The sequence below is a fragment of the Eublepharis macularius genome, chromosome 8 (genome assembly GCF_028583425.1).
Source record: "Eublepharis macularius isolate TG4126 chromosome 8, MPM_Emac_v1.0, whole genome shotgun sequence".
Lineage (NCBI taxonomy): Eukaryota > Metazoa > Chordata > Lepidosauria > Squamata > Eublepharidae > Eublepharis > Eublepharis macularius.
In genome coordinates this window covers 141,327,844-141,341,709 of record NC_072797.1, presented here as the reverse complement: position 1 = coordinate 141,341,709, position 13,866 = coordinate 141,327,844, and the positions used below count along the sequence as shown (strand labels likewise).

General features: G+C 41.1%; 1 protein-coding gene across 3 annotated transcripts in view; it reads right to left on the bottom strand.

Annotated features, from left to right (window-relative positions):
• Positions 1-317: 317 nt before the first annotated feature.
• Positions 318-13,866, bottom strand: part of TBC1D2 (TBC1 domain family member 2) — a 43,626-nt gene continuing 30,077 nt past the window's right edge. For all 3 annotated transcript variants that reach the window (XM_054987078.1, XM_054987079.1, XM_054987081.1), the window contains 3 exons: positions 3,388-3,573; positions 3,045-3,166; positions 318-2,220 (listed from right to left, as the gene is read on the bottom strand). In XM_054987078.1, the coding sequence (XP_054843053.1) occupies positions 2,019-2,220; positions 3,045-3,166; positions 3,388-3,573 (510 nt within the window). In that variant the 3' untranslated portion in view covers positions 318-2,018. The remainder of the gene's footprint in view (positions 2,221-3,044; positions 3,167-3,387; positions 3,574-13,866) is intronic.

Sequence of the window (13,866 nt, the reverse complement as noted above, 5' to 3'; positions counted from 1 at the left end):
GCTTGAGTGGGCAACAAGAGTCTATCAAGGGCAGGCCAGGACCACGCACAGCCATTTCAGGTCTGGATTTGCGGCCCAGGATATCCAAGATGAAAGCAGAGGTCTGAAAGAAGCAGAAAGTACTGTACTGTTAACTAGCTGAGGACTAAAAGCCAAGCTACAAGTGACGCCTTACACAGGTTGGACACTTGTCATCTTCCCTCAAGTTTTGATGGGAAATGTAGGCGTCCTGGTTTTACAGCTTGGCTCTCCATTACAGCTGCAAGACCAGGATGCCTACATTTCCCATCAAAACTTGAGGGAAGCCGACTAGTGTCCAACCTGTGTCAGACGTCACTTGTAGCTTGGCTCTAAGACTCCGGATATTTATCTAAAGCCTGGCCCATCCGAGGCTCCAGCCTACCTCGTAACAGCAGAGGCTACTGTTGAAAACCCCTGCTCACTTGTGTGTCTAAAGAGAGCTCAGATCCAAGAAACAAAGTCTCAGGTAATTCACCAGGCTAAATTTCCACATCAGACTAGAAGGTTCTGGGTTCAAGCCCAGAGACTGAGAGATGTTTTTGAGAAAACTGTGAAAAGCACATTGCAAACAGTGTATAACCAAATGCTTGATGCTTCTGAAACATGAGTTAGGATCATCCTAAGCCGACACTACTAGGGGAGAGCCTGTGACCACACAGCAAGTTCAACCCAGTGCCTTTTTAATTGAAATATTAACTGTTCATTTAGTCACCCACTAAGAGAAGGGCTGTGTGTGCTTAGATTTCAATCTCGCTTCAGAACAATGGGAAGAATTTTAAAACTTCGCAGCTTTCTTGCTGCTGAGGAAGCCCTACACATATTTACCATAAACGGATTATTTGTATGAGCATCTGTATGTAGAGGGGGGACCACATATATGAGTGGGAGCTGGAGGAAAGAAGGAAATTATGGAACCCCACAGACTTTAAAGTGCTAAATAAACACAAGACTCCCCCAAGATACAAGCCATCTGCCTACCGCATTCTGTCAAGCACGTAATTTTAAATCAGTGCATACGCATCTCTCTCTCTTTCACACACAAAGATACACACACACACAAACTCACTGATTTCTGTTAGGAAACTTGAAAAGCAAAAGAATTTAACACCTTCAGTGTACTAGATACATATCCCAAATCACCTTAAACTGGCTAATTACAGTCAAGGAACTAAATTTGATCTGAATATACATGTTTATGCACATATATGCAGACACGCTGCTGGCCCCCACTAGGAAAGTAGGAAGTGCACAAGAGAGGAAATCAGTAACGTGCTGTGTAGTGTTGGTGTTTCATCAGTACAGTGGTCTTCAACTTTCCAGACTCACAGCTAAGCACCAGCCAAGGGTCAAAACCTTTGAGAAATCCTCTCCACTGTTCCGTGACCTCACCATCTCAGCAAGGGTGAAAAAAAGAAATAGGGTGTGTGGCACCCTTGCCCTCTATGCATTGGCAGTAGCAGCAGATCCTTCCAAAAGGCAGCCAAAAAAAAAGAGAGAAAAAGATGGCAGCTGTAGAGGGGCTTCAGAACCCAGCAGCTGAGTGCTCCACAACCCTGAGTGTCCTAACCGGAGTGTCTTCAACCCACTGCATTACCAGAAGATAAAGGCAATTGATTCATCTCAGCAACAACCCATCAGTAAGTTTTCTCTGTTTGGGTGCCAGATACTGGAAGCCACACAGGTCAAGAAATCCAAGTGATGGACAAAGCGGAAAGGACAGACCTCCAGAACGGTACCCAGGGCTGATCCAGAAAGACAAGAGTGAACATTTTATAGCGCAGTGTCATCCAGCCCACAGCTCACCGTGTGCTGTATCTGGAAAGAACATTGGCGAGTACAGCTGTACACAGTATATGCTTGTTTCTGATACGCTGAAAAGCAATGCAGCGTACCTCCGTTCAGCGCTCAAGGGTACTTTATTTTACCCTGAACAAAACAACAGCCCCCTTTTCTTTCTGAGAGACGAATAAACGTCTGAAGAACAGAAGAAACGGGCGTTAAGCCTCCTCTTCATCCTCGCTCACAGTGCCATCCAGGTGACTGGCCACGTGTTCTGCCTGTTCCCTCACGTACTGGGCTTTTATCAGCTCCAGTTCTCTCAGCTCGGCCTCCAGTTTTAACCTGTGCGCTCCGCGCCGATTTTGCAGCAGCTTCATGGGAAACGGATTCATGTCACTGAAGGCGATGCTCATCAGCTTCCTGCACAGGGGGGAATGGGTAAGCCGGGCAAAAACAGGAGCCAAGATTGAATGTGTGCCCTGAAGAGCTCAGGCAATTCCCTCATGCTCTCTCTCTTCCCTCAAAAGACTGCTTTCGGAACTGAACCCAGAGGCCAGGGCTCAAAGCATAAGGGCTGTTTGGCCCAGACTCTTCAATCTATCCCTCTCACCGCACTCCTCAGGAACACCCACCCATGTCTTTAGCCATCCTACTGCTTTGACCATTATTAGAAACCAAAATCTAATCACCTGAGGGAAATCTTTCCACATGTCTTCTAAGGAAACCTGGTGCGTTCCTCAGGGATTCTGGGGCATGCGCTCTGCCCAATGTACACTCAGTTCTCACAGAGAACTAACTAGGCCTGTGTGGTCTCACCATCACCCTGTGAACAGAGAAAGAGCGCACCCCAAAACGCATAATGCTACCTGTCTGTACATTTAAGGGAAAGATCACTAGCGGTGGGCAAGCTGTATTTCAGAGAAGTGTGTGTGCCATTACTAATCCGCTCATTGAAGAACCCTTGAAAAGCTTCTGAGGAACTGCACTAACAGACCTGGTTTGTTTAAGGGGAACTCGTTTTAGCCGTGATCTACTTCTGCTTGATTTCCTGGTTTCCAATTTTCCTCAGAGAATGTGGCATCCAATCTATGGTTTTGTTCTGGATTGTTCTGTTTACTTTTCAGCACTTCTCCAGTTTCCAGAACTAAATATTTGCTTTTCCTTATATAAATCTCTAACAGAAGTCTGTCCACCAGTCCAAACCCCGAACTCGTGATGAGAAGGAAGAATCCCATTATTATTACCTGCTATCGCCAATTGTTTTGGTGAAAAAACGAAGGTACTGGTAAATTTCTAGGCTATCTTGGATCCTCAAGATGGCATCTTCATTATACTTGAAGATTGCCAGAGCGTAACGGAATATCACCTGGAGCAAAAGGAAAAACAGCCAAGAGTCAGAAATCACAGCATTGCCCTCATAGGTTACCAAGACAGCAGCATTAAGACAGAAACACGTTGATTCAATAAAACTATCCAAGGTTGCAGAAGTATGCCCAAATTAACCAGTGCTGCTGAAATATCTCTGCCCTGGAGACCAACCAACTATGTGTATGAGATTTCATGGATGGATGGAAAGGATTTCCCTACCTTTGTCCCTTCATACAGAAATGCATCCCAGACCCTGAAGAGGATGTCACTGATAAGGCTGTCTACAAAGACAACCAGGAACCAGTTGAAGGTCACAAGAGCCAAGTCGATTCGGTGCTGCTCCAGGTGAGCTGTCAGCCTGGGAAGCTTCTCGGACAAAATGTCTTTGAAGACTCTTTGATCAACCTGAATTCCACAAAAAACAGGAATATTAAAGAATAACCTTGCTTGAAAGGGAGTCAATGGGCAATACTGGCAGCTGCCCTGGGCCCCATACTATTCTTATGGCCCCTCCCTCCAAAGGTGGAAAAGAAGAAGAGAATCAGGCTCCTCACTCCACTTGCACCTGCCCCAGCTGTGGCTTAGGCAGCAGGCTTGCAACAGCCACGGTGGCTCCCACCCACCTTGCATGGGGCGAGGATCGTCCCTTGCTTGGCCTCAGCAAGGGGGAGCAGTGGGGGGCTGGCAGCGATTCTGGGGCCCCGTCCGGAATTTTGCCCAAGGGCCCAGAATCACTAAGACTGCCTCTGGTTTAGATGAACGAATGATCTGTGCTTTCGAAGATTAGAGAGAGGGAAAGAATGTCTAGATGGAAAGATAAAGCAGTTATTTATGGTAATTTTAGAGTTAGTGTCAGGCTATGAATGACAGGCTATGGCAGATAGACCCCTGTACCATCACAGCAAGAATCCAGGCTCTTGGTTAAAAGGTTTTATTCAGGAATCAGATTATTTCCACAGATATGTCCATAGGATTACTCAGAAGCAAGGAAAGCAACTAAGCAGTAAAAACAGGTCAACAGGAATGGCAACATGTGGGAAAACCCTTCCTCTTAAAGAACACAATTACTCCTTTCCCCCCTCCCATCAGTAAAACATAACTTTTGGAGCGAACCCGTCCTGAGAACATCTTACGTATTTTAACTATCAAGTCTAGACACTGAGAAAGCAGATTAAAGTTGAAACGCAGTAATTTATGGGAGCAAGCAGTGTACAAAGTCAGACGCACTGAGAGCTCCCAAAGCCATTAGCTAAGACACCTGCAGCTTCAGTAAGCCTGTGAAAGCAGTTATTGCATTGGCAATATGACATCAAGGTACAGCATTAAACACTGGTTCAGAATAACAGGCCAGCATCAAATAATGGCATAGATAGGGCACAGACATGACAGTTAGTATATAATATGTAACATTGTTATACCTTTTCAAAAGGAAAATTGGTATGTATTCCTATTCATATAATTTATTTTTTTCTTTTTTGCTTTTTTTCTTCTTTTAGAAATACGTCTTCTTTGGGTATTTTTTTTATAACTAAAGTTAAAAATTCTAATAAAACTTCATTATATATAAAAAAGACTGCCTCTCAATTAAAAAAAAAAAATGGTTGTTGTGGGTTTTCCGGGCTGTATTGCCGTGGTCTTGGCATTGTAGTTCCTGACGTTTCGCCAGCAGCTGTGGCTGGCATCTTCAGAGGTGTAGCACCAAAAGACAGAGATCTCTCAGTGTCACAGTGACACCTCTGAAGATGCCAGCCACAGCTGCTGGCGAAACGTCAGGAACTACAATGCCAAGACCACGGCAAGACAGCCCGGAAAACCCACAACAACCATCGTTCTCCAGCCGTGAAAGCCTTCAACAATACAAAAAAAAACCAATCCCAAACATCTGCCAGGTAAGCAGCATTATATTTGCCCAGAGTCTAGCTATGGAGAGGGGGACACAGCTCAGTCATAGAGCGTCTGCTTGGCATGTAGAAGGTCCCAAGTTCCACCCCGGCATCTCCAGTTAAGAGAAGCAGGTAGGGGGTGGTATGAAAGACATCTACTGGAAATCCCAGAGAGACACTGTCAGTCTGAAAGACAATACTGGCCTCGATGGATCAATCGTCTCATTCAGTATAAGGTAGCTGCATATGGACAGGTGATTGGGAGCATCCCATTAGGCATGTGCAGTTCGGGAATCCAATTCGGAAAAAATGCCCGAATTGGACCCGATCCGTAAAGATTCAGGATTCCTGAATCGGGGCCAGTGATTCAGAAATCCCAAATCAAAGCTTTCCGAAGCATTTGTAATGCTTTGGAAAGCTTTGGGGCTGAGTTTAAAGGGCCCCGCCGCTGCTTGTGAGCAGCGGCGGGGCCCTTTAAATATCACACCACCCCAGCCCCCCACCCTGACTTACCTTGTCGGCGGCAGTGGTGGCTCCAGCCCTCCCTGCTGCCCGTGGGGCCGCAGAGCGCCGGAGGAGGCGGAGAAAGCCCTTCCTGCCCCTCAAACGGCCACCGCAGCCATTTGAGGGGCAGGAAGGGCTGGAGGCTGCGGCTCCGGCCTTCCCCACTGCCCTGTAGGCTCAGGAGGTGGTGCGACACTGACCCACCGCCCAGCTGATGACCCTCCCGCTCTCCCTCTGGCCAGGTAAGTAGGTGGGGGTGGAGGGGTTGTCCGGGGGGGGGATGGGAGGTGGGGGTGGAGGGGCTGCCTCCCCCCACTTCAGTATGCTCCGAATATTTATGGAGCATACTGAAGCGAGTAAAATACCATAATTCCGAAATCCCATAGACTTGCGTAATCCTCCCTCTCTTCCTGTCGCTAGTGGGTATATGTACATACCCTTCACTTTGTGAGCTAAACATAGTTACCATTATGTTGGCACTGGTGTTTTCACAAAGCGCAGTTAGCCTAAAGTTCAGTTTGCGAACTTGCTTCTATTACAGTTCGGCACTTGGCAACATTATCCATGGCTGTAACTTCCAAACTTAAGTGGGGGTGGGGGATGGGGGGTGGGGGGAGGAAAGTCAATACCAGAAGGAAGGAGCATGCAAGCTCACAGTGTGCTCCTGACCGTGGTTAGGAAATTAGAAAATATGAGATCTGCACTGAACAAAAGTGCTCTCAACAAACTTCCTAAGTCTATACAGTGTTTTTACCAAAAATGCCCGTTACTTTCCTATCCAAAACTGACAACGTAAGCAAACTCTTTCAACCTCTTTGAGAGCCAAAGTGTTAAGGAATTATGTTACAGAACTTGTTCAACTGCTAGGTTGTTCCCCAACGGAAAATTAAGAAGGAACTGAAAACAAGAATCTTTCAGCATTTAGGAAATAAATAGATGACAGAACAACCACTCATCTTCCTTGTGTCAATTACTCAACCGCTCGTGCAACCATCTGAAAAAGGCCTTGTCTACAGAGGACTTGATCCAACTAAAGTTAACAGTCTCTATATTTTCAATGGGGCTTCTGTTAGTCACAGCTACCTTTCAAAAAATACAATTATTGACCAAAATAGTAAAGAGTCCAGTAGCACCTTTAAGACTAACCAACTTTACTGTAGCATAAGCTTTCGCGAACCACAGCTCTCTTTGTCACATTGGCCACTTACTGCAGCATTGCATTGTTTTCAGACACAAATTCAGTAGACGACTTTCCAGCTGGCTTCTGCAGAGTATGTTAGAAGTGGAAACTAGCCAACACTAAAAAGCATCTGAATATACTTGGGCAGGGGGGGACCAGCAAGTTCACATATTTTTAAAGACAGTGTAATTGCACATCTCAGTAAGAATTTATGAGAGATCAACCACAGAAATGATTTTTAGGAATCATGACAAATTATGTAGCATCAACATTCAGAGATGAACTTTAGGTGACAGCCTCAATATGGTGCTGAATGTGAGCTTTTGCCAAAATAACTGAACATACTCTTTTAAAATTCCCTGTGCTGAAACACAAGTTTACCACTTCACCTACTGTCTGTGAGAGCTATACCACAGAGGGCCAAATACCTTTGTTTATCAGTGTATGAAAACCATGCTTAAGTGGAAAGTATTGATATAAAAGTATGTACCAGTTTCTTTTTTTCCTCCCCAACTAGCTAAAATTGAAACTGTTGACTTACATAACCACTGTTATATAATAATATATAATATCAATATATGTTGCTATATATTCCATACAGCAGTTTGAAATTAAACTGTGGAATTCCCTGCCAGTGGAGGCATAGACAGCTTTAAAAGGGGGTCAGACAGATTCATAAAGGAGAGGTCCCTCAGTGCCTACCAGCCAGCAAACGTCTGAAGCCCACTGCTAGGAAGCAACATCAAGGGAAGGCCTCAAACTCTATGCCCTTTTTTGTTGGCCCTCCAGGACAACTTGTTGACTGTTGTATAAAACAGATTGCTGGACTAGAGGGACCATCTACCTAATCCAGCAAGAATTCTTCTCAGGGCTTTTTTTCTGGGAAAAGAGGAGGTGGAACTCAGTGGGTTGCCCTTGGAGAAAATGGTCACATGGCCGGTGGCCCCGCCCCCTGATCTCCAGACAGAGGGGAGTTTAGATTGCCCGGCACGGAGGGCAAGCTAAACTCCCCTCTGTCTGGAGATCAGGGCGCGGGGCCACTGGCCATGTGACCATTTTCAAGAGGTTCCGGAACTCCGTTCCACTGTGTTCCAGCTGAAAAAAAGCCCTGGTTCTTCTTATGTTTTATCTTCTTACGGTATTATTTTAGAAACTCCTCAATCCAATAAAGCCACAAGACATGTTTGAAAAGGGTGGGAAAGCCCAGTTGTTCCACTTCAGCAACATTCAGTCCCTTGACGCTAATCTGATCACAATGATGTTTAAATACATTAGAGAACTTCATGTCTCTTTTATTCAGTGGCTTACACAATGTGGCAAAAGACAGTGGTTATCATCCGTTGCCCATTTTTAACACATAATTTCCCCACGTTTGAAAAGTTAAGCTTTTTCATTTATTTTCCAGTTGTTAACAGCTTTCTCTTATTAAAACCAATTTGACCATCTCTTAAACACTTATGAACGATTCTGTCTTTTACCTTCTTTGTATTATTATCTATGCTTTTTAAACATCTGCGATTACTGATTTTAAACTGCAAGTATTAATTGAATTGTTTTGAGATTATCTAGGCATTGTGAGCCCAAGAGATTGAACAATCACCAGGGCAGCTTATGCATTTAATAATTAATATATATATGTGCACGTATTTAACCTACATAATTTGTGTGTGAGCTTTTTGAAGAAATGCTTTCTTTTGAAAGTTTGGTATCAAAAGTGCCTCTGAACTGAGAACAGGTACGGTGTGTGTGGAGCCAAATGCTTTCTAAGCTGCACCCAGAGTTTTTAGTTATGCAGATATCATACCTGGCTGAAGACAAAAGAGCAGCCACAACGGGGGGGGGGGGGTGGCACTCAAGTGTAGGGAGACAGAATCTTAGCCAGGAAGTATAGTTTAATTTCACCTTTCTGGGGTAGTTTTAAAAAACAGAACAGGCGGAGATCTCTCCTCAGAAGGTTTGTTAATTTCATCTTCGCCTCCCTAAAGGGAAGGTGAAATTGACAGAGCCTTCAGGGAGGAGAAGATGAAATTAACAAACCCTCGGAGGAGAGGAATGGACGCATGTTGAGAGCGCTCCAATCCCCCCGAATCCAAATCTCGCCCTAACTCGCTACAACGAAGGAAAATTTGCAGGAAAATAATGTACACAAACTCCAATAAGAAAAAGAAAAACGATCCAAAGGCAGTTAAAAACTTACAGACGTTTTTCGCGGCTTCAGGAGGATCGGTGGAGACAGAACGCAGCAGCTTGGAGAGAAACAAAATGGCGGAACTCGCTGCAAACGACGATGTGAGAAAGGTAAATGCTACAGAAAAATACCTAGATCCCCAACTCGAAAAACTACGACAAGACATTGTAGACCAAATGGCCAAACTCATTAACCCTATCACTGCACAACTCATGGACATAAAACGTGACTTACAAACAACTAATCAAAAAGCTGAAAAAGCTCTGGACGTGAGTGTGCAGGCTCAGCAAAACGTCACAGACATGCAAAGAATAATTACGGAGCAGCAAGACAGACTAACAAGGCTAGAAATCAATGCCAGGCAAAATCACGTTAAGATACGAGGAATAGACGAACAGTATACACACAATACAGATCTCATAAGCTTCATTGCTAACTGGCTAGCTAAACAACTAAGGCTTGAGGAAGGAGTCTTCCCCTACATCACAACAGCCTACCGAGTGGGACCTTTTCAACAAAACAAAAACAAAGAACGCCCGAGAGATATAATCATAGAGGTACCCGACCAGAGGACAAGAAAGAAGATAATGGAAGAAGCTAGAGCAAGGGGATCATTTAAATGCGAAGGCAAACATATATATATTTTCGCTGATCTCCCAAAAGAAGTGCTTGCTAAAAGAAGGGAACTTAAACCAATCTCTGAGACCCTGCAAAAAGCGAACATGAGATACAAATGGCAGGATCAAAGCAAACTTATGGTCATCCATCATGGCAAAAGATATATTGCAACTGATATCGATACGGGACTAGAGCTACTGAATGCAGTCGGGTTAGAAACACCAATGGAGATGAGCAAACAAAATCAGAAAAGAAAATCTTCAGACTTACTATCTCCTCAGAAAGGGAGTAAGATCCCCATCAGAGACACTTAAATCTTCTTATTTTTACAACACCACAAACTGGTAAAACTGGATAAATATACTTCGGTTTGACTGTTTATCAAGTTGTAGTACTTGAAAATAGAGATGTAACTATAGAGGTTTTGGGGAAGGGGGGAAGGGCTTTCAACATAGCTCACGTGAGTTTTTTTTAGCTCTCATAAGTGGAAGGGGAGTGAGATAGACTTCCACAACTGGTGAGTGAAGGTAACTCAGCAGTTTGAGAGAGCTAAACTTGAACACTTTATTACAGTAGCATAGAATACTAATAATATCCAAGTGGAATTTACAGCTTACTAAGACACAAAGGTGGTTGAGGGGAGGGAGGGAGGGTGGTAAGGGGAAGGTACAGGGACAGTTAGTTAGTTATATAAGCTCAGTAAATAGTCACACAAAATTTTGGGAAAAAACTTGATAGTAAGGGAGGGAGGGAGTAAAAAAAAAAAGGAAAGAAAAAGGATATTAAAAAAAAATAATAATAAAAAATACAATAAAATAATTAAAAAAAAATCTCAAAAAAATTGTTATATATATATTACTACTATAATCTATAAGTATAAAAAAGGGAAGGGGAGGGTAAGAAAAAGGAAGAGGGTTAGGGAGAGCATAGGGAGTGGGAGGGGAATAGGAAAATAATAGGAGTAGTTTACAGTTTGTAACAAAGACTAAATATCATAGAAAGAAAAAAATATATATATATATATACAGGAAAAGGAAAGAGAGTGGAAAGAACAATAATATAGAGTACAAACATAGGAAGAAGTCAATTCAACATAAGGAGTTAGAGGGGTATAACTGGTAAACACTTGACTGGATTGAATTCTAAGAAATCAGGGAAGGTTTATCGTGTAGAAAATAAGAGAAATCTTGCAACTTTAATTTCTATATATCGACCTAAAGAGAGTAATTTAAATATAGACATTAAGAAATAACATAGTAAATAAGATTATTATGATATTAAAACAACTATATTGATAGTTATATTGTTAAACCTAATTGAGAACTATAAGCAGAAGTTACAAGATTGGAATACTGATTGTTTGATAAGTTTGATGTTATAACCATACAATTCACTCAAAAAAAGAAAAGAAAAGAAAAAGAAAAAGAAAGAAAGAAAGAAACAGTGAACCAGATACTATCATTTTTATTTTTATTTTTTCTTTCTCTTGCTGTCTCTTAATCAAAAGTGCTGGTATAGAGATGAACAATCGCATATAGTTGTAAGGACTCAATTTAGACTAGGATTGTATATTAATCAACAGTTAAGATATATAGTGAATTCGGAATATATACAGGTGGAGAAAAAGGAAAAAAAAAAAAGAGAAAGGCACAAGTAATTGTTATAATCAAAACAGACAATGAGCTCTAAAATCAAAGTTTTAACTTTCAATGTTAGAGGATTAGGTAATCCAATCAAAAGAAAGAGAGTGATATCGAACTTAGCCCAAACCAGACCTCAAATTATATTTCTGCAGGAAACCCATCTATGACATAATAATACAGATTCGCTAAAAGCTAGGTGGCTGCAAACCCAGTATCACGCAACTGGAAACTCCAAATCAAGAGGAGTAGCCATCCTAATTGCAAAGGACCTACAATTTCAACAAACAAAAACATTTAAGGATAAAAAAGGCAGATTTATCTTCGTTAAAGGGAAAGTAGGGGAGCACACGCTCACACTAGCCTCAGTATATGCTCCAAACGCAAACCAATTAGAATTTATAGAGGAAGTAATACAAAAATTGATTTCATTTCAGGAAGGATATTTGATAATTGGAGGAGACCTAAATTACATAATAAATCATCAACTGGACAAATCAAATTTTAACAAAGTACACACATCAAAAAAAACCAAAATAACAAAACTAGCAGCTATACTACAGAAATACCACTTAATTGACACATGGAGACATTATCACGAGGGAGAAAAGGATTACACATACTTCTCACAAAGACATAATACATACACAAGAATTGATTATCTTCTTAGCTCTAATGACATAATTGATAAAATAGAGAAAACAGAAATAGGAAGTAACACAATCTCAGACCATGCTTGGGTATCCATGACACTTAATCTCGGTGCTAAAACACAAAGCAGTACTCAATGGCGCTTACCGAAACATTTATTATACAATCAATATGCAATTAAAGAAGTTGGCAAAATAATTGAAACAGCTATTACAGACAACTTCTCAAAAGAAATTGGGATACACATATTTTGGGATACGATAAAAACAGTGACCAGAGGACATTTAATAGCCCTTACTGCTATAATCAACAAAGAAAAATTGAAACAAAAATGTGAGTTAATAAGCAATATAAAAGCACTAGAAAATAAACATAAATTAACAGGCAGCAAAAAAATATACAGGGATCTCTTAACACAAAGGAAAATATTAGAAACCTTGGAAAGTCATACCATATACAAAAACCTGATTGCTATCAAACAGTCACATTGGACCAATACACCTAAAACTTTACGCATTCTGGCAAATAAAGTAAAACAAAAGAGAATACAAAACACAGTCAACAGAATTCATAACAGTAAAAATATAATGCAGTACAAACCGGAATCAATCCTTAAAGTCTTTAAAGACTTTTACACTCAACTATACTCATCAAAAAATCCGGACCAAACTAAAATATTCCACTTTTTAAATTCACTAAAACACTTCAAGAAATTAGAGGAAAAACACCGAACATTTCTAGAAAAACCCATCACTATCCAAGAAACAATGGATGCAATAAAAGCAGCTAAAAATAATAAAGCCACAGGGCCGGACGGATACCCGGCAGAATTTTATAAAAAGTTTACGAGCTTGTTAGCAACACATCTAACTGATTTAGCCAACTCGATTCTGGAAAAGGGGGTAATGCCACCCACATGGGAGAGAGCCGACATCATAGTGATCCATAAACAGGGAAAAGATCCCCTAAAAGCAGCATCCTACTGCCCTATTTCTTTACTCAACCACGATTATAAAATTTTTGCTTCTATTATGGTAAATCGACTAAATACATTCATTTCTAACTACATTCATACAGACCAATCAGGATTTATACCAAAAAGAGACATTACAGATAACATTTATAAATCATTAAACTTAATAGACCATTGCACCCAAAACAATACGGAAGCCATCTTTTTATCACTAGACGTCGAAAAAGCTTTCGATTCGGTAGAAATATCATACCTACTAAAAACACTGAGGCATATGGAATTTGGAGAAAAATTCTTAAACACAATTGAAGCTATATACCACCAACCTATAGCAAACATCAAAGTAAACGCTACATACTCAGAAAACATTTACGTTAAAAGAGGTACAAGACAAGGTTGCCCCCTATCCCCTCTTCTATTTGCAATCGCCCTAGAACCCTTTGCGATTGCCCTTAGAGAACACAAACAGATAAAGGGAATAAATGTTAACTCCACAGAATTTAAAATTAGCTTGTTCGCGGACGATATGATGATTTATTTGACCAAACCATTAAGTTCACTGTCCCATCTTTCATCTCTACTTACAAAATTTGGTGCAATATCAGGACTATTAATTAACCAAACAAAATCTTACTATCTTGCCATCAACACCCATAATAAAACGGTCCAACAAATTAGTACAATATATAGCTTTCAATGGTCCCCATCAAATCTTACATACCTAGGAGTTGAAATCACCCCCAACCTGAAAGACCTTATAAAATTGAATCACCTCAAATTGATAAATCAAATTAAATTAGATATTATCAAATGGAATAAATTAAAGCTCACGTGGTATGACAGATTTCATTTAATAAAAGCTTTTATATTACCAAAATTTATTTTTATGTTTAGAGCGATCCCTCTTACTATAAATAGATCACAAATAGCTCAATGGCAAATATTAATTAATAAATTTCTATGGCAAAACAAGCACCCGAGAATTGCATTCACTACTATGAGGAGGAAATCAGCAAACGGTGGTTTTAATTATCCAGATTTATACCTATATCAATCAGCGA